Below are 19,459 nucleotides of genomic sequence, written 5' to 3'. Positions count from 1 at the left end.
TTAACTCTTCACTGTGAGGTTATACGGTCTATGGTTACAACTCACGGCCCAAAAAGGAGAACAACAAACGCACCTGTGTACGTTTTCAGCTAAGAACTGCGACTTACTTTGACTAGCCTTCAACTAAACAATCAATCATGATTTCATCTAAATGCTAAAGTTGCTGTTACTGTTACCTTGTCTGTGTCCGCTGGCAGAACCCCGGTGCTTTCTGTTCAGGCGCCGCCATGCTGTTGCCGAGGCGACATAAGTTTCGTATTTACAGTGGACGGACGGTAACATTACAGAGTTGTTGTTTTCTTTAGCTTGAAAGAATCCCATAGTTTGGACACTTTCTTCTTTGTCGCTCGCTGTTTTCTCTCTCTTCTTCCACTTTCCAAACAGCGCCATTATGCAGCATAATAAATAATAAATGTCCCTGCGAAACACTGTGCTGTAAAATTACATGGATTAAACGAAGCATCGATGCAAATAATTTGTGTCGAAGCGTTTTATTAATCGATTTTATCGATGAATCGTTTCAGACCTAATTGTAATCAAGACACATGTTTTCAAAAATCAAAGCTGTCTTTCATGCAGATGGTAACTGTCACCTCATGATATTCACACCGTTGCATTTCTGTCAATCTGTCCACCCCCAGGATTGTAAGTCATTTAGCATTGGTGTGACCAGAGCTTCCGAGTTCAAGTGTTTCATGTATAAAAAAACAAAGACAAAGTCTGGTCTCTAAATACTCTGAGTCCTGACCCGCCCACAGTCTGTTGGCTGCTGCAGAAAACAGCACCAAGCTGTTGCTGCCTCCTGTTCTGCGGCTTCTCACAAGCTCAAGAAGAGAACAGTGAGAAACTGGGAAAGCACATTACTTTCTCAGTAAATACAAACCAAACTTTTCACACGACACAATGTTCTGTTCATAGAAGTATTTGCTTTGCAGTCTTTCTCAGTATCTGACCAGGCTTTGTCAGGTTGTGTGTTCCTGCCCATTTAAACCACTTTAAACAACACTCTTCCCTGCACCAGAAACTGCTGTCAATTAACCCTACCAGAGGAATGGATATTTAATATTGCGTTAGTGTATTTATTAATGCGCCGACAATTATTGTATCTCACGTAATCACAGTTTTTATTATTATTATTGTTAAAGTCCGTTGCTCACTGGCTCTGAATAAACATACAGTCAAACCATGGGTCACAGGAGGGGTGGGATGTTGATCAGCCTGCAAATCACCCACCCAAACAAGCAGTGGAGGGAGACTTCGGCAGACTACTTGAATGCAGCGTGTGGGAGAAGCAGATAAACAAAAGCTGATACCTGTTCAGAAAAACGTGTGCATGTGTATGTTAAAGATTTATATATGTTAACCTGTTGCTCAGAAGGTGCCTGCTATGATGTTACGATCGTGGCTCTGGACTCTTGATGGTAACTTGTTTTAACAAGCTAGATAAAAGGTAATGCACTGGGAGTGGCAAATAGCTTTGTTTTTTTATTTGATTTGATTACATTGTTTAACTTGAGATTTACATGAAATATTTTATTGCTACTGTGTAAAGGGAATACTTCTGGTAAAAAACACATTATTTGTTTAAATTTTGTGTATATAGCAGTACATATAAATTAAACATGGGCAATACACTTGGCCTACTTTAGAATTCATTGTTCAAATTTGCACGTGAATATTGTGATTAATTGACCCTTCGCTAAGCCACGCCTCGAATACAAAGCTGACCAATCATAGTGCAGTATAGGACTCACTATAACTGAGATCCGACACTTGGACTTCATGGATGTGCTCCATTGACTCTGATGCAAAAAGAGTCGTTTTCTAGTTTTTTTTCCCGCTGTATTTTTCCAAGATATGGTCAAACACTTCCTGGGGCACTTGTAATAATTACAGTCGATACCCAGAGTCGTTGATAGTAGAAGTATGATTTATTCTCTTTCCAAAACCTAATATAAATCCAGAAAAATTTCATCTGTGGGTTTGTTCCTAATGTAATGTAATGTTGGCTAACGCTAGCTAACTTCCTACTGAATGTAATAAAAAGCCATACTCATCCACTTTTAAATGATTGTAATAATGAATAGAGGCCTACACAGCTTTACAGGCACAGTGTTGATCCCATAGACTGTATATAAAAAGGTCGATCCTTAATATCGTTGTCTTTTGTCTCAGTCGTCGGGCTGTACTTTGTAATTGGTAGGCTTTAGCTTCTATTTTGAATTTCTTTTCACGTCCGTTTGAGTCAATTTGAGTCTGTCTGAGAGAAAGTGTCGGCTTCTTTGTGAGATCACTTCTTCCAACAAATCTGACAATATTTCTCCGGGGAGTGCAGTAATAGATAGTGGCAGCGCCGACAGTTTGTCGGACTTAGCAACGGTAACTTAAGGAGGCGTGCCTTAGCGAAGGGTCAATTGCGATTAATCCCAAAAATCATGCGATTAATCGCAATTAAATTTTTAAATCGTTGCCCAGCACTAATATTTAATAGAATGGACATGTCTAAGATTTCAAAATGGTCCTTCATACTTTTTCCTAGATCCACTCTACAGTTCAGTGATATTAGAGTTCCAAAATAAAACAAAACATAAAAAGCGAGGTTGTTATCATCATTTCTTTCTTGGACTTCTTAAAATAACATTTGCACTTTTAGCATTAACCTCGGTGTGTTTTTCTGCCGGTCTAAAGTCAAATTAGGCAGAAATGCCATATAAATAATCCTATCTACAGGATATTAAAACCTGTCACTCAGCGTCATACACTGCATTGGTTTAGTCATGGTGTTTCTCAGTTGAGCAGAGCGGCTCCCTGTAGTGAAAACTTGAATTAACCAAAACTGAGAGCAGCTGGCTGATAAAACTCCTCTCACAACACACACACACACACTGTGTTTTTCAGCTTTTCTGTCGCCTTCTTGCTACTGCCAGCCTTTCTCTAATACATACTCAAACACACACTCTGGATCTTCCTCTCTCCCACATGTGTTTATGCTTCTCTCTGCCTCTGTTTCTCTATGTTCTTTTGTGTTAAACACAATTGTCTTTGTCTGTATTTATTTCTATTCACCTGAAAAACAAACTGTAGGATTGTCAAATTAGGTGCTCGTTAGGTGCACTGTAGTAAAGACAAATTGATGAGTAGTAGCAGTTCAGTTGAAATCTTTTCTGAACCAGTGTGCAGACTAAAAAATACTGTTTATTTTGTCAGCCATTTTAAAATTTAGTCTTAGTCCTGTGTCAAATGTCCCTGTTAGTTTTTAGTCCACTGTATACAATTTTTTTTTTTTTTTGGTCTAGTTTTAGTCATTAACTGTCATTTTAGTCTTTTCTAACTCACTTGAATAATATTGATTAACCAAAATATTGATTTGTTGCTTTGTTCTCATTTTTATTGCAAAAGAGACATTAACAGACTTCAATTCCCAGGTGGTTAGCTTTGATATGCCGCTTCAAGTTCGTAGTGTTTTTACCAAAAATCTTATAACCACATCAGTGTGCGAACTATACAAAGCTTTTTTTTTTCCTGTGACAGGGAGGAGGGGGACCAACTGTGATTCTTACTGCTGAATCATTAATAGCTACAACCATGTAGGCATGTTTGTTCTATTATAATAATAATAATAATAATAATTTCACATGTAGCCATTTTGCTACAATTGCGCTTCACACAACAGCTGCGACTGTGTTTTCAACCTTCTTTTCTCCGTAAGAGAGAAGAATTTAGAAAGTTGCGTGGCGTTGCGAGAAGCCTCCAGCTGCAGTAGTGGGCCTACATGTATCATCAACCAGTAGTTACTCTGTAGGCAGCATTAGTTCAGCACATGAATTTGATTCGGGAGACCATGGGTAGCCAGTGGAGGTCACTGAGTAACGTAGTGACATGAGTCCTTTTGGGCTGATCAAAAACCAGATGCGCTGCTGCGTTCTGAACCATTTGTAGGGGGTTTTACTATGGTTTTACCGCACAAGCTGGAAGACCTACTAGAAGGGCATTGCAATATGAGGGGAATAAGAATATTATTCAGGGCCACCTTTTATTTTCTTCTGTGGTTTTCTTCTGGTGATTATCCCTTACCTTCAGGGTCACAGATACAAACAAGAATGAAGTGCTGCTTGGCACACGATCCTCAGAATTGATGGACAAGGTCGTAGGTTCCTTATTATTACACAATCTATCCTAACGAGCAAGCCGCTCGCTAGCTTGTGAGGATTACTGGAAGCGATGTTATCAAGTTGTTGTGCTGAAAAACCTACAAGCCAGTTTGTTTATTGCATAGTTGTGTTTGCCCTTGTTTTGAGTCAAAAAAAGATGAATCAGAACCCTTACCCTTCAGTCCATATTTTTCAGCTATAATTTACCTGTTTTGGAGTTCATGTCAGAGTTTTTTTACTTCCGTCTCTGTCTCTTTATCGCACATAAACAGGCACCCATGTTTCATCTCCACATTGCTCTGTATCAAACAGTGAAGCTAACTCTGTGTCCCCGTGTTTCTGCTCCTATCTATCTCTGGATTTGTGACACTGATGAAAGAGGGTGCCGATTGCCCGTGTCTGCCTGTTTTTTGCAAGTTGTGTGTTTCTGCATGACTGTGTTTGAATGTCGGGATTAAAAGAGAGAAGAAGACAGTGAGCGCTGTCCTCTCTGTCATCAGGATGGCAGCCACCCTGTGAGAGACGTGCTAATGAGTTTTTATCTTGTACCACAGTAATTAAGTTCTCAAACGATGATGACAAACGATGTGTAGAATGGTAATCTGGAATGTTAAAATGGTAACGCTAGTGTTCCTCGCCCAACCCTTCAAATCAAATTGAGAAAGCGCAGCATGTGGTGCCTGTGGAGGGATGCTGGTGAAACTCTCTCTCTCTCTCTCTCACACTCACTCACACACACACACACACACACACACACACACACACACACACACCAAAACCAAGAGCTTGTGTAAAGGTAATCATTATCTGTGATGAGCTCTCTGCAGCCAAGAACAAAGGATATTATTAGGTGAGCTATTTTGAAGTTAAATTCTGATGAATACGGAAATTGTTTGGAGACAAACAGCCTTAAGTGATATGTGAAGGGTGCGTTTAGCTTTAATTTACCCCGCAGAGGAGTTTACACATTTGATCTTTTCACCCACACAGTCTTACTCAGTCACACAGCTACACATTCATCTGGGAACCGCCCAGTACAGCTACAGCATCACCCGCTGTAGTTTCAGGGGAGCAGCTGTTTTCTCAAGGACAACCAAGGATGATTGGGTCTCCTCCCTCACCAGACACGCACACATTTTCCAGATTCTCCACATCTGTAACTCATCAAGCCGTTAGTTTTTTGTCTCTCACTCAAAGCAACACAACATCTTAGAAGTGATCTAATTAGAATTAGGTTGGAAACTTGCAGCGACAAATGAGACATTACTGAAAATGCAAACTGAAAAGATGAAAACTGAAGATGGGATTGAGACTTGTTTTTTTCCCTGATTGTGGAGCAGTTTGACCAACTTGTTGAATAGTGAATAGCCTGTGAATGAAAGGATACGTGCAGACACAAATGTCAGCTACATTACCATGACATGACCACATGCCTAGTTCACATGCTGTTGACCAAATGGCTGCTCACAGGTGTCACAAACTATGACATTACTCAAACATGGCTTGCTGGCCTATATTTTGATGCTGTCCACAGGTGTTTTCTAATTTTAATTACAGGCTGCACCAATGTCAAGCTAAAGCACACTTTGTTTTTATTTGATTCCATCAACAGTTCCCTTGTCTGAATAGCATCTCGAATTTCTTGTCTTGTAGTTCTGGATGTCTGCAGTGGCTACCACCATGCCCATCCCATCTGGGGCCTTCATGCCTGTCTTCATACTGGGTGAGCAGAAACACCTGTTGCATTTTATATACTGTAGTTGGGAGTTGCATAAGGATAGCTAAAATAACATACGTGGTTATTTTGGTGTACAGCATCTGATCAGTTTTATGGAATATGTTAATACTAAAGAAAAAAAAACATATATTAGTCTGTTTCTGTCTGTTACCAGTAGTGTTTCACTGCAGCACAATATAATCTTTTTCAATAACAATATAGCAAATGCTCAATTAATATTCAAAAATTTTTTGATTTTATTACATACACGAATAAGGACTTAATTTTTTTATTAAGATGTTTATTTTGTTGAATAAAAAGGACTGAAATAAGCTTTTACTTAATTTTGCTCATGCAAATTTGTTGACAAAAATTGTATCCCAAGTGTTGACCTTGAAGAAGAGTTTAAACCACAATTAACCATCAGGTTTCTTCAATTTTCACTCAGGAGCAAAAATCAGCCTTTAGAAAGAGATTAAACTTTTTATTGTGATACCAAGCCATATCGTCCAGCCCTAACTTCAGCAATACTAGCGTTCTTTGATAAGCAACTGAAATATTGACATATGCTGTAGAGTTGTGTGATTAATTGTCCTGGCTAAACTTCAGTCAGAAGCATTGTTCAATTAGTATCTGACCAGACTGATTTTATGTTCCCATGGTTATTGTTTCATCACCTTTCATACGAGATATGAGTTTATTATTTTTCAGATCAACATTTTAGCATTCAGTGTTTATTTGCAGTAGTTTGCAATTCATCGGTTGTTTTTGTAGTGTGAAATGCTTTGCGGTGTGACCTTTACCAGTGCTTCACTTTAAAATATTCATCATTACCAGCCTCAACTTCAAATGAATAAACTCATTTCTAGATATAGCGGGTCATGTTCTGTGTGTGTGTGTGTTTTTGTGTTTTTAAAATGTGACCTTTTGTCTCACAGTACAGTTGCACAAAGCATCAACATTTTACGTGAGCTTCATGAAATATGAAATGCATGTTGTTGTACAAAGCATAGAACGTTTCGTCACCGGTTGAAATAAAAATAAAGCCAATCCCAACTTTTTAACTATACTGTTTTCCTGCACATGCATTTATAAGAGCAGTATTCAATGTTTATACAAAACACAAAATGTTGATTAACACCACTCTCTCCCGATGAGTAGTAGTGGCTGCAATTTCTTTCTAGAGTTTCACAATGCTGTGCTGCTTTAGCAGATGCTTCAGTAAATTAGTTGTAGAATTGTTCGCGGTTTAAAGCTTTTTGCTGGTCGAACAATGACACATAATGGCAAAATTTACAGCTGTCAAAACAATGCTCCCTCTCCCTCGTTCTCTATTCTTCCTTTAGCTTTTTGGCTTGCAGCTCACTTGAACAACATAAGGTCTGCTGACCTGCCACGCAGTCCCACATTCACATCAAGGACAACAAAACGGCGTTCTAGTAACGCAGCGTTATTTGGATTAGTAATTGTAATAATGTTTCTATTTTGGAAATTGTAATCCGTTACACTACTAGTTACTGGGAAACACTGCCCGCATATCACCATGTAGGTCTTCAAACCAGAGTTTACTTGCTGTTCCAAGCACTCAACTAAAAACAAAAGGTGTTCATGCCCTGACACTGTGGACTTCTCTTCCCATAGACTTACATTCTGCGGTCTAGAGTTGGAGACTCTTTTATTTAAGCTGGCCTTTGTCACGCCATGTGCTGTCTGCAGTCAGTATGCAGACGTGTGTGTTTTAAGGTCTGTTGTTGCGCTGTTATTTTACTTTTGTGAAGCACTTTGTCACTTTATTTACTTACTTATGGTAAGGACATCTGTCACTAGAAACACTCATGACTTGAGTTGTGTTTGCTCTGGTAATATACATTGAATAGACCAATAGAGACAGTCTTATTGATGAGATTTTTGTCCACATTATTCATACAGATGCCTCAGAATTAATGTAATTAATTCATTATTGTAAAATGCCACTTACATTTTTATTTAAAAGTATGTTTACTTAACAGTTTGAAAGGTAAATTTATTACTTTCTTTCCTCTTGTAGGAGCTGCATTCGGCAGGCTGGTAGGGGAGATCATGGCCACCTTGTTTCCGCATGGGATCGTGTTTGATGGCATCCTTTACCGCATCATCCCTGGAGGGTACGCAGTCATTGGTTAGTCTCCCTTTCCCTTTCTCTTAGCAAGCCCCGTCACATTTCATCAGCATATATACAACTGCAACTTTTGTTCACCTTCATGCACCCTCCAGAGCAAGAATAGCAATTACTGTAGTCCTAACAGTATATATTACAGTACATCCTCTGAAGTGCAAATAATCATCAATCAGTACTGCATATTTTCAAACCCATGCCATCGAAGCCTTACTGTCAAGAACTCCCTTCTTCCTCCTCCCTGTCCTCCTCTCTCCTCCTTAACTGTCAACCCTCTGCGCCCTCAGCTTGTCAACAGTGGTGAAGATGTCTTCTCCTGTCACTTCTCTCATCTTCTTCCTCCTCCAACTTCTCCTCCTTCTCTCCTGCCAACATCTCTGGCCCACTAGTTGTCACTCGTCCAGTTGTCCTCCCCTCCTACTCTTCCTCATCCCGTCCCCTTCTTTGTCATCCTCTCCCTCCTGCTTCTCTTCCTCCTTTCCATCAGAACACGTGGCCACTTTGCTTTGACAGTTAAATGTCAATGTGGATTCCCTCTGCTGTCTTCACCTCAGCCACTGACCCAGAAACGTGGCCTTCCTTCAGTCCCCTTCCTGTTGCCCTACAAAGACCATCCCTCCTCTTTCTCCATTGATCCCGTCTTACTTCCTTGTGTTACTCGTTCCCTTTTTACTCTGCCCTTCGTTTCATTCTTTTTATCCTCCTCTGTCCAATACTTTTGCCTCCTCTCATGGAACTTCTGTTTGCTCTTCCTCCCACTGCCTTACCCTTTTCCACTCAGCAGTCTTTTCTCCACATTCCCGCATTCATTTTCATCTTACTCTTCTAACCCCTATTTTTTTCATGTTTTGATTATTTTTTTAATGTAATTCAACTTCCTGTCTTCCTTTCCATCCACTTATTGGATGTTTAGATCTTGTTCATTGCTTCTATCCTGCCTCTCAACGCCTTTTATCCTCCTTTACATTTCTTTTTACTTATTGTCTTTCTCCTCCTCACCCTCTTTCTTTTTTAACCCCATCCTTTCCTTCCTGCCCCCCCCCACCCTCTCTCATTCTCTACCTATCCTTCACCCCCTCCTCCCTCCCCTCATCATCCCATCCCATGTCTCTGACAGGAGCGGCAGCTTTGACCGGGGCTGTGACTCACACTGTGTCCACGGCAGTTATCTGCTTTGAGCTGACAGGCCAGATCTCCCATATCCTGCCCATGATGGTGGCAGTAATCTTGGCCAACATGGTGGCCCAGGGCCTGCAGCCCTCACTGTACGACTCCATCATCCAGGTCAAGAAGCTGCCGTACCTGCCTGAGCTCGGCTTTGGACACATGAGGTTTGTGCTGTTTTCACGCAGCAGATGTTTCCATGTGGGGGAATAAAGAGGTCCTCCTCTGCTGTGGAGCTGCCAAATGGTCAACAATGATTGGATTTTTGAGAAATGGTTCTTTCTTGTATGGTTTTTGCATCTTCATAAGCTCAGTCTGAAGTCCTGCTTGAATGCAACAAGCAAACTGAGTTGTGATTGAAAACTAATATAATGAAATGAAAAATACAGGCAGAAGAGACGTAATTGCTGTAAGGATCTAAATGTTTTACTTATATGTTTTACTTTTACTGTTTTACTAAGGATTGAAATTATGCAAAAAATCAAGAAGTAAGTAACAATTTTAGATTAGGGAACTTTGTACATTGGACCTTCAAGACGCAAAGGTGCAGTTTCCATCTTAAAAGCTAATTTGTGCTTTCAGTTAATGACGAATGCTTGTTTGCTTTTTTTCACAACTTGATTTGAATGAATTTATATGTGGGTACACCACCTACACCACCACTGCATCTGTATATCTCTCCTACAGCCAGTACAACATCTTTGTGGAAGACATCATGGTGAGAAAGGTGAAGTTTATATCGTCTCAGTCCACATACAGAGAAGTCAAGCTCCTGCTGGACTCCTACTCGCTCAAATCAATCCCACTGGTCGACTCAAAAGGTAAAAGAGTTCATTCTGAACATAATAACAGATTCCATGAAACTAAATGAAAAATTAGATAAAGAAAATGTTTCATTTTGTTACCAGATTGTACAGTTACCGCTATATACATACTAAGCTACGCTGAACCAAATTTATTTATTAATGATTATTAAACCTACTTAATGTTTTTTGAAGAATATTTTTGCCAAAGTTTCATGAGATCGTGATAATGAGTATGGTAGTTCAGCCACTGTTGAAGTCATTTCCCCTCCTGCTTCCAGATTCTATGATCCTATTGGGCAGCATTGACAGGTTGGAGCTTCTGGCTCTCTGTGATTGGTGGTTGTCACCAGAGAGAAGGCTCCTGATGCAGGTGAGGACAGTCAGAGACTCCATTTTATTGTCAGTTGGTATTCAGTGTCTTACTCAATGACATGTAGGAAAGTCCCTCCCAGTTGTTAACCTGCTCACATATAATTTGTCTTCACAAAATTAAAATGTGTCACTGGTCTTTGCTTATTATTCAAGAGTTCAAGAAAAAGGCTCATAAAGCCAAAGACTTTTCAACTTAATGCTTTTGTTTTTTGTCATAATTATTTTAAGATAAATTACACTGAATTTAGCCGCAAGCGGAGATTTGCAGGTTCAAACCTTTTTCTACCATAGCGATTTCAAAATAGTTTCACACACGAGGTTTAATATTGTTATGAAACACACTTTGTAAGCTTTCTGATTAAATAATAAATAACATAGATTCTGGCAGTGGTGGCTGTGTTAATGAGGGCTGACAGGTTAGGAGTGGGAAGACCAATTATTTTAGAGGAATTGTTAGTGATTTTAAGGAGCTTGTTTGTGTTGGTGAGAGAGAGCATGGTGAAATAGCTGGTAGCACAGGATACGAGGACGGGTTCAATTACATCCTGTAGGTTATTTGGTTCATATGAAGTCAAGTATGCACATATATAAGTAATTGTTAATGCAATAATTGGATTAATTGTTTGACCTTAATAGCAAAATAGGTTATGTTTAATTTACATGATGATTATGTCTGTAAACTATGCTGTGTTTCCACAGAGATGCAACCATGGTGACAGACAAAAAAATACACATGTTCAAATTCACCTGGCAAATTAAGGATTTAACTACTTCCTGTTCTATCCATAGACCTGTGATTTGGGTTGGGAAAAAATTAAATGAAAGGAAACTTCCCTTCAAGAAACTCCTAAATTAGATATTATTGATAAAAATATTATGAATTTGTTTCCTTTGATCAGGTGAAAGACCACGTCATTTACTGTAAGCAAATGTTTTCTGCAAGCTGAAATACCTTTTTAACATGAAGAGGATGGATATACGCAGACTGGAATAGCTAAAAGTAGAAATGGAAACACTGTAATAGAAAGAGCTGCAGCTGCAGTCTGGCTTTTCTAGTATTGATTCCACAGGAAAGTCAAACATACTGTACTATATTTCACCTAGAGAAGACAAAAGGAAAAACATCAAATACCATCTGTGTAAACATTTGTAATGTTCAAAATGAGTTGTGTTGAAGCACTGGTGTACAATACACACAGTATAATAGTTCATACTGAATTAAATACTGATATATTCACAACAGCATTCAGTCTTTATTTATCTGTTTGCTTGGATTTGGAATCAGGGTCGGAGCCTACAGGAGCAGAATCAGTCTCAGAAACACAGCTGGGAATCCTTCGCCTACGTAGATGAGGAGGAAGACGAGGACGGAGAGAAAGTGAGGCTGTGATTATTGCATTTGTTTTTTTTAAGCCATTAGTGTTTTGTTTTTTTCTTCCTTTAGTATCCTATATGTCTGTTTTTTTTACTGCTGTGGCAACAAACATTGTTGTTGCTCCATCTGCTGCAGTTTAAACAGACCCATCTGTCTCTGTGTGTTTATCTGCTTGCATATCCTTCTCACCTTTTCATCTTATCAAGTTAGTTATATCCAGTTGTTGTCTGTAGGGCAGCCCGTTGCAGGAGGAGAGGAATGGCCCCCTGCCTCCTCCAAAGCCTCATGAGCCTTCCTCAAACCACACTGCTCCTGTCCCTGGTAAGTATTTTTTTTATCTATTTAATTTATCTATATCGGTGGGGGTGTCATATTAAAGGTTCAGTGTGTAAGTTTTAGAGGCATGTAGTGGTGAGGGAGAATTGCAACCAGCGACTCACGGTGCATTCACGTGCTCCTCGGATTTACATTTATTCATTTCATTTCATTTAGCTGATGCTTTTATCCAAAGCGACTTAAAATTGCTATATACGTCAGAGGTCGCACGCCTCTAGAGCAACTACGGGTTAAGTGGGGGGATTGAACCCGGGTCTCTCACACCAAAGGCCATCCACGCGTCATCACCATCCCATCGGATGGTCCCGTTTTGTCGTTCTTCTGTCTTCAGTGTATGTTCATGTGCTCTTAAGTTGGAATGTGGAAACAACACGGACACTACTACAAAGATGTGTTGGATTAATAATATCAGAGCATAAACAATACACAGACATCTAGTTAGTCTACATAGTCAGCAAACAAACCGTTATAACCACATTACAATTTACATGTTTGCAAAATATGTAAATGCAATACTTGACTTTGCATGAAAGTTCTGTATACTTTATGTCCCTTGAACACTTTATTTCTCTTTTTGCAATAAAGATTTAAGGAGGACAAAAACTTTTGATCATTCCGACACCATCAGTCAACGCTCAGCCATCCCTCTCTATTTATACACCACTGAAAAAATATTTATTAATGTCAATATATCCTCCTACATATTACATAATAAACCTTTAATACATTATCTCTGTGCTAGCTGCTTATAGGAGAAGCGATGATTGGAAGTATCACAGTCTGAATAAGATAAAGACCTTACTTGAGCTAGTTTGCTGTCTTTGTACCACCTACTTGTGAACCCTCAAATCAAGTTTCAACGTCCAGTTTAATCTAGAAATAAATCAAACTTTGGAGCACAATTACAGTTTCTGATCTGTCTTCCTAAACTCTGTTACACTTGCGGAGTTGTGTCACACAGAGTTGAGGCTAGACAATGAAAGCCTTGTGGGCTTGTCATAGTAATATTGATTCCTTCAGACAAGTTTTGCTCACTGGGGTGATGTAATAGGATTTATTCTTTGCTCTGTCTCCCCCTACTTCTCAGAAAAATATGTCTGCTGATATGACTAAGCATTTAGTCAGAGCCCAGATGGTTTATGAAACTCACCAGGTTCTCATATGTGTTAAGTACGGTAGTACCCAGAGGACACAAACACATCTTGTTGGTGTTTATAAAGTATGAAAGGATAAACCATGGGAATTAATGTAATCCTAAAGAACAATGTCATGTTATACAATCTGAAGAACCACAGCAGTAACATCATTAATGCCAATGTGATGAACCTTCCTTTTTCATTGTTTACTCTTCTGGTACATGCACAGGGACACTCATGTATGTGCATGTGGATGTAGATGATGTGATCCATATTCTTGCTGGCCAGCACTATCTTTTCAATCTTTTGCAATATGCGTGTGAAAGGTGGGTGATTCCTCATTCACACATTAGGATTCAAAGTGGCGGGCTCCCTCCTTCCTCTCACAAGGTTTCCATGCAATGTTTATCTTATTCAAGACCCAACTGCTCACTTATGTTATATCATAAGGATTGGGTAGGCGTTTCTCCTGATATTTTAATAATAACAGTGTGTAAGACTCGTAGTAATGAACCTACAGAGATAGAAAACAACGCTGAGCTTCCACAGTGGAATCAAGGAATCAAAATTGATTGATTGAGTGATGATTGATTGTTTTATGAGTCATAGTGGCCATAGGCAGTGTGTTTAGGGAGGTTCAATTCAGAATGAAAGGCACCCTGTCCAGTATTTGGGTCCATACATTAGAACAGGGTGTGTGAACTGCAAAAATGGATATAAGCGAAGCAAGATTCAAAATATTATTTGTTTTATGCAAATGTTTTACTAGCGAAAAAATTCATTTGACACATTTATTAGGTTTTAAATACAGTATGTACACAATTTGTTTGGTGAGAAACACTAAATAATAAAATTATCTGTTTAAAAACAAAACTCCATAGGCTCTGTCTGTCATGTCCAAAGCCGTCTCTTCCCTTAACTTACTGTCTTACTACCTAATGCCAAAAAACAAGAAGAAATTCTACCAAGTCAGCTGTTCGCTGTCCTATATGTCCTTCCAACTAGGGCTGGGTGATATGGCCAAAAATCTTATCACGATAAAAGTTTTCATATCATTTGCAATCGATAATAATCATGAGATTTTCTATCATTCGATATCAATAATTATTACGATCAAATCATTACTCCTTTAAGTTTAATGGCTGATATTTGCTCAGAAGAAGCCAGATGGTTAATGTGGTTTAAACTTTTCTTTATGATCAGAATATGGAAAACACTTGCCAAACAGTGGATCGCTTAATAAATCTGAGGTAGAACATTCAAAACAATATGATTAAATCTTTTTTCAACAAATATACATGAGTAAAATTAAGTAAAATCTTTTTTTCAGTCCCTTTTCCTGAGAAAAGTATCTTCATAGAAAAAATAAGTGAACATTTGTTATATTGTTATTGAGGAAAATTACCTAGCGATAATAATCATTATTGTTGTATTGCCTAGCTCTACTTCCAACCATTTAGTTCACTAGATAAAAGGTTAAAATGATCTATTTTATTAATTTGTCAGCCTTTCACATTGTTTACTACATTGACCTGTTTGTATCTGACCTCAACAGATGTCAAAAGATTGGAATTAATAATAATTGCAACCCTAACAGCAGTGAGGGAAGGTTTGGCAACATGTTTACTGCAAGTAACCAGATGGGGTGTGTGTATATATTGTGGCACAATCAGTTCAGTAGCCTATCACACACAACAGACTACCAGTGAAATGGTATCCAGGCAACAACTATAAGGAGTTGCTAGAGTTGTCGCAGTTTCTAAAAAAGGTCTTTAAAAAAAGCTGCATTTGTATATTTTATTTAACTTGACCTGCTGCGTCTCCCTCTTGACTTCTCTCTCTATCTCCCTCCCAGATAAAGGTCCTCTACAGTCTGTGAGGAAAACACTCAGCAATCTCTTCAACCCTAAGAACAGACAGACAGAAGGGCAGTCGCAGGTGTGTGTGCGTGTGTGTGTGTGTGTGTGTGTGTGCGCGCGTGTGTGTGTGTGTGTGTGTGTGTGTGTGTGCGCGCACGTGTGTGCACCTCTTACAGCACATCTTACAGCACATCTGTCTATTCCTAACCATACTTGTCTCTGCTCTGTAAGTCACATATGTGACCTTTCTTTCTTACATTTTGTGTTTCAACATATTTGTATGTAATTTTAAAAAAAAATCTTTGTGCCCTTTTCTCTGTTTAGCTAACGATTTAAACAAACTGGAGTGTACTCGTTAGCAAAAAAATGCAAATAGCCACCTTCCTTTTGGCAAAGCCTTCCCAAAATCCCATCCTCACGCCGGCACTGCTAGGATATAAATATTTATCCATTATTTTTTCCAGGGTGAATTTTTCATTCAGGCAGATACACACTTATCTGATTGACAGAGACACATGAATACACAAATGCGTCCTCATCCTCAGACAAACTCCCTGAAGTCGAGCATCTTCTTTTTTCAACCTTCTCTCATATGGAAATGGGAAAGCCAGATACTGGAGGTAGAGTTATTATTCAGCTTGGCAGTGAGCCTGGCTCACAGGAAAGCAATACATGTCATCTGTTTATACAAGCAGGAATGAAAACCACATTGGAAATAAGCATATGCTTGTAAGCTTGCAAGATTAGAATTTGATTTCTGTTGTGCCCACTGCTGTGGCTTGTGAATTACCAGTCTGATTCTTTATTATGTTTTTGGATTCAATTCTATTCCTTCATGGGGATTGTTTTTACGTCAGTGAGCCACAATTCTACAGCTTTGAATATCAAATAGACACACAGTAGGAAATTGCCAGCAGCAAACAAGCCAAACCATGGCTGAATTCTGGCTGCATATCAGGTATTTGTGCCACTGATGGCAGGTAACCAGACACTGACCTTTAGAATATTATCTGGCTGGTGTAATAGTGTCAGCATCTTGGTAATTCTTGTACTAGCATAATTGCTGTGGTTTCAGTGATGCACAATAAGAACGATAAAACAGCTACATAGAATGCATATATGTAATTACTGATTATTAATTAATTTGTACAGGTAAAATATGAAAATATGTAAAACCTTTCATTTGTGTTTTGTTGACCATGTACAAGTTAGCTCCCCTGCTGTGATTTGACATAGAAAACTCACAGTTGCACTCTTTTTTTGCGTGTGATTTTTGTTGCTTAGAGGACAGAGGCAGACAACCTGCCTAGACAGTGAGTGAGTGAATGAATGAGGGTTGCATCGCTAATAAATTCCATTTCACAAAACAGGTCACAGCAGGTGTTGGCCTGAATTTCACCCAGTGCATCCAGTTTACTCACCAAGCTGCAGGATGTGCTGTGGGAGTGGAAGATGAGCAGAAGAAACTGGATGACAGCAGCCTGATTACAAAAAATGTGTTATTGCAATTTGTCACAATTGCTGTGAAAAAGACAGAAAACCAAGATATTTCTATATTGCATATTGTATTTTTAAGAGTAAAATAAGTAGTTATTATCTATGTAGACAGTTTAAAATACAGATTAATTAACTGTTGTATTTGCTTGTAATATTTAAACTATATTTTATACACTGGAATGCATTGTGTTATACAGGTGGCAGAAATAAATGTTTTGAATCAGCTTGTGTATCTGAATTCTCTGAAGAAGAGCAATGAGAAACACATTGCACTTTGAGTTACTTTCCCTTCGTTCCCCTCATGTAAGATTCAATTTAGAGGTGACATCCAGCCCGGATCAGAGGGACAGAAGTGACAGAGGGTGGTTTTATAAAATCACTCATGTGTACTCATGTAAACACGTTTCATCTCTCATCTGTCTCATTCTTTTTTGTCTCCAGGAGCCCTCTCCTCCTCCTTTGTCAGACACAATGACACCAGAAGAGGTATGTTATGATGTCTGCTTCATTATTTACAGCATGGTGATCAAATACTCACACAGCTATGTTGAGTCTTCTGCACTCGAGCGAACGACCAACGAAGGTTGAGGTCAAAGGCAACTGGACTTTGTAGAAGAAAAACTAGAACTTTGTAGAAGAAAAACTAGAAGATGTTTCGTCCCTCCCTGTTTTCGTCCTACTCGACATCCACATCCAGCCAATGAGAGCAGGCAGCTGGCGGAACAGGCAGCTACTATTTCACTGCAAAACACTTTTTACTCGCCTCCAGCTCTCTCTGTAGCTCAGACGATCCCTGTTACCTGCGTGTGCTAATCCATTCTCTCACCCATATTCTTTGTCTTTATAATTGTTAGCTTTATAATAACAAACAACAGCTGTTTTGCATGTAGGTTAGCGTCATTTCCCGTTTCACATTTCAAGTGTGTTTTCTTGACAAAACGTGGTTTGGAGAGCAGCTGTCGGGTGACACAGTCGTGGTCAGCTCCTGTCGTGTATCACCCCCCGTCTGCTGTTAGTCATGTAGTGTGAACGCCACAATGACTTCAAGACTCCCGTTACAAGACAGCAAGTTGTGTAGTAACGTAGCGATCGGCCGACGCTGAAAGTCATATAGTCTGCATGAGCCTTAAGGTTTATTTTTAAGTCAATGCTGGCAAACTTCAATATTCATTCAAGTCTTTGTCACATGTAGGTCACAGGTGTTAGAAATCTTTGTCACATGTAGGTCACAGGTGTTAGAAATCTTTGTCACATTTGAGGAGAAGCACTTTTTAACTGCAGTGTAAACACAGCCAGAATTTTAAAGACATAATTTTAGGTTAAGAGCACAGAACCGATATTGTGCCCTCCAGTCCTGTTGTGTCTGCTGCTCTCCTACTCTTCCTGGCACTTTGCCAAAATGACCCGTAACATTGTCCTGTAAATTCTACAAGACTGCTGGCCCTGTCACAGCAGGCTGGGGCTTGTAGTTAAAATCCATAGAGAGGCTAAAAGGTGTCAGACATCCTAAATCTCAGAGGGGAGAGCGGTGACATGCAAGGACGCAACACAGGGTTTCAAGGTTTTTCACAGCTGCGAAACTCTCCTCAGTCAAAACTACCTTCTCTCTCCTGCAGCCACAGACAGACTTCCATCTCATACTGCTCAGTGTTTTGATAATTTAATTATTAGTGAATAATGTGTTAATGGTATGCTGTTCGGTATGACCCATCATAAAGACAAATGCTGATCTTTCTCTCTGGCTGAACTTGTACATTTGAAGAGAAGGAAGTATTTTCCCAACATCAGAGCGACTCTGAGCTAATTCCAGCCCGTCCTCCACCTCGGTGACATTGCATTTGTTGCTGCAGATCAAGGCGTGGGAAGAGGCAGAGATGGACACGCCGATGGAAATCGATGAGATACGAGTAGACCCTTCCCCTTTCCAGCTGGTTGAGAGAACATCATTACACAAGGTTGGTGTGGAAGGAAAGATAAACAGAGGTCAGCAGATGTTTAAATGCCAGTTTAACAGCTGTTTGAGAGCACCTTGCTTCCTTACTGTAATTTAGTTTCTATAAAAAAAAAATGTTGGATAGGGACACGGTGTGGAAAATGTGTGTTAAAAAATGTATGTGAAACAATGGGATGTCAGTTAGTGGGAGAAAGACAATTATCTGATGGTAGGGAGGGGATTGTTTAAAAAACGTCTTATATGTGTGAGGCCTAGCAAATGTGTTGAATGGATTTCTTTCCTCAAACATTTGCAGTGCCATTTGTTTTATACATCCTTGTGTGCTAGCTTGTCGTCTAGTCTTTTAATTTCCACTTACAGGAAAAGGCAACGTTAAAGTAATATAGAAATTATTTTTATATCATTGTTCAACATAGATTCAATGGCAAATGGCAAAATTTGAAATCCCCAACAATATTATATGTATATTTTTCATATTGACATGAGGGTGATTTGAAGTACACTGTTATCTTGACGAGTATATGCAGTGGTCATGGTATCGCTTTAATGAATTTGCCACTGAAATTTGTACTGATTTATGTCGTAGTGTATGAAATGCTCACTAACACTCTCACTCGGAAACATCAATTACATTAATCCTTGTTAGAACACTTTGTGCACACCAGGCACCTCTTTAATCTGCGAGTGTTTGTGGGAACCACTTGTCTGTTGTAGTTGCTAAGTAATAATTCAACATGTGTTTGAGGCCTTTCAGCTAAAACGTTAAAGATTTGTAGCACTACGTGACGAATTGTGCTCCACTCTCAGCAGCTGGTTTCCTGTTCTATGTGCAGCATAAGTGGCCACGAAATGAAGCTCCTGTGCATGTTATGCACAGTCACAGCACCTTTGTATGAGGCAACGTAATTCCCATCACTATTTATTGCAGCGTTACTTC

The 19,459-nt window shown here is 39.3% G+C and overlaps 1 protein-coding gene across 1 annotated transcript in view; it reads left to right on the top strand.

Annotated features, from left to right (window-relative positions):
- LOC119907500 (chloride channel protein 1-like) overlaps window positions 1–19,459 on the top strand; it is a 46,862-nt gene that overhangs the window by 22,704 nt on the left and 4,699 nt on the right. The window contains exons 13-22 of the mRNA XM_038725261.1: window positions 5,805–5,874; window positions 7,916–8,026; window positions 9,141–9,354; window positions 9,875–10,008; window positions 10,272–10,363; window positions 11,651–11,743; window positions 11,974–12,061; window positions 15,068–15,150; window positions 17,010–17,054; window positions 18,419–18,523. Coding sequence (XP_038581189.1) covers window positions 5,805–5,874; window positions 7,916–8,026; window positions 9,141–9,354; window positions 9,875–10,008; window positions 10,272–10,363; window positions 11,651–11,743; window positions 11,974–12,061; window positions 15,068–15,150; window positions 17,010–17,054; window positions 18,419–18,523 — 1,035 coding nt within the window. The remainder of the gene's footprint in view (window positions 1–5,804; window positions 5,875–7,915; window positions 8,027–9,140; window positions 9,355–9,874; window positions 10,009–10,271; window positions 10,364–11,650; window positions 11,744–11,973; window positions 12,062–15,067; window positions 15,151–17,009; window positions 17,055–18,418; window positions 18,524–19,459) is intronic.

The sequence above is a fragment of the Micropterus salmoides genome, unplaced genomic scaffold (assembly GCF_014851395.1).
Source record: "Micropterus salmoides isolate LMB-PRFRI ecotype aquatic unplaced genomic scaffold, ASM1485139v1 Ms_hic_scaffold_17, whole genome shotgun sequence".
Classification (NCBI taxonomy): domain Eukaryota; kingdom Metazoa; phylum Chordata; class Actinopteri; order Centrarchiformes; family Centrarchidae; genus Micropterus; species Micropterus salmoides.
The sequence above is the reverse complement of the archived record's forward strand: the minus strand, read 5'-3'. Positions and strand labels throughout refer to the sequence as shown.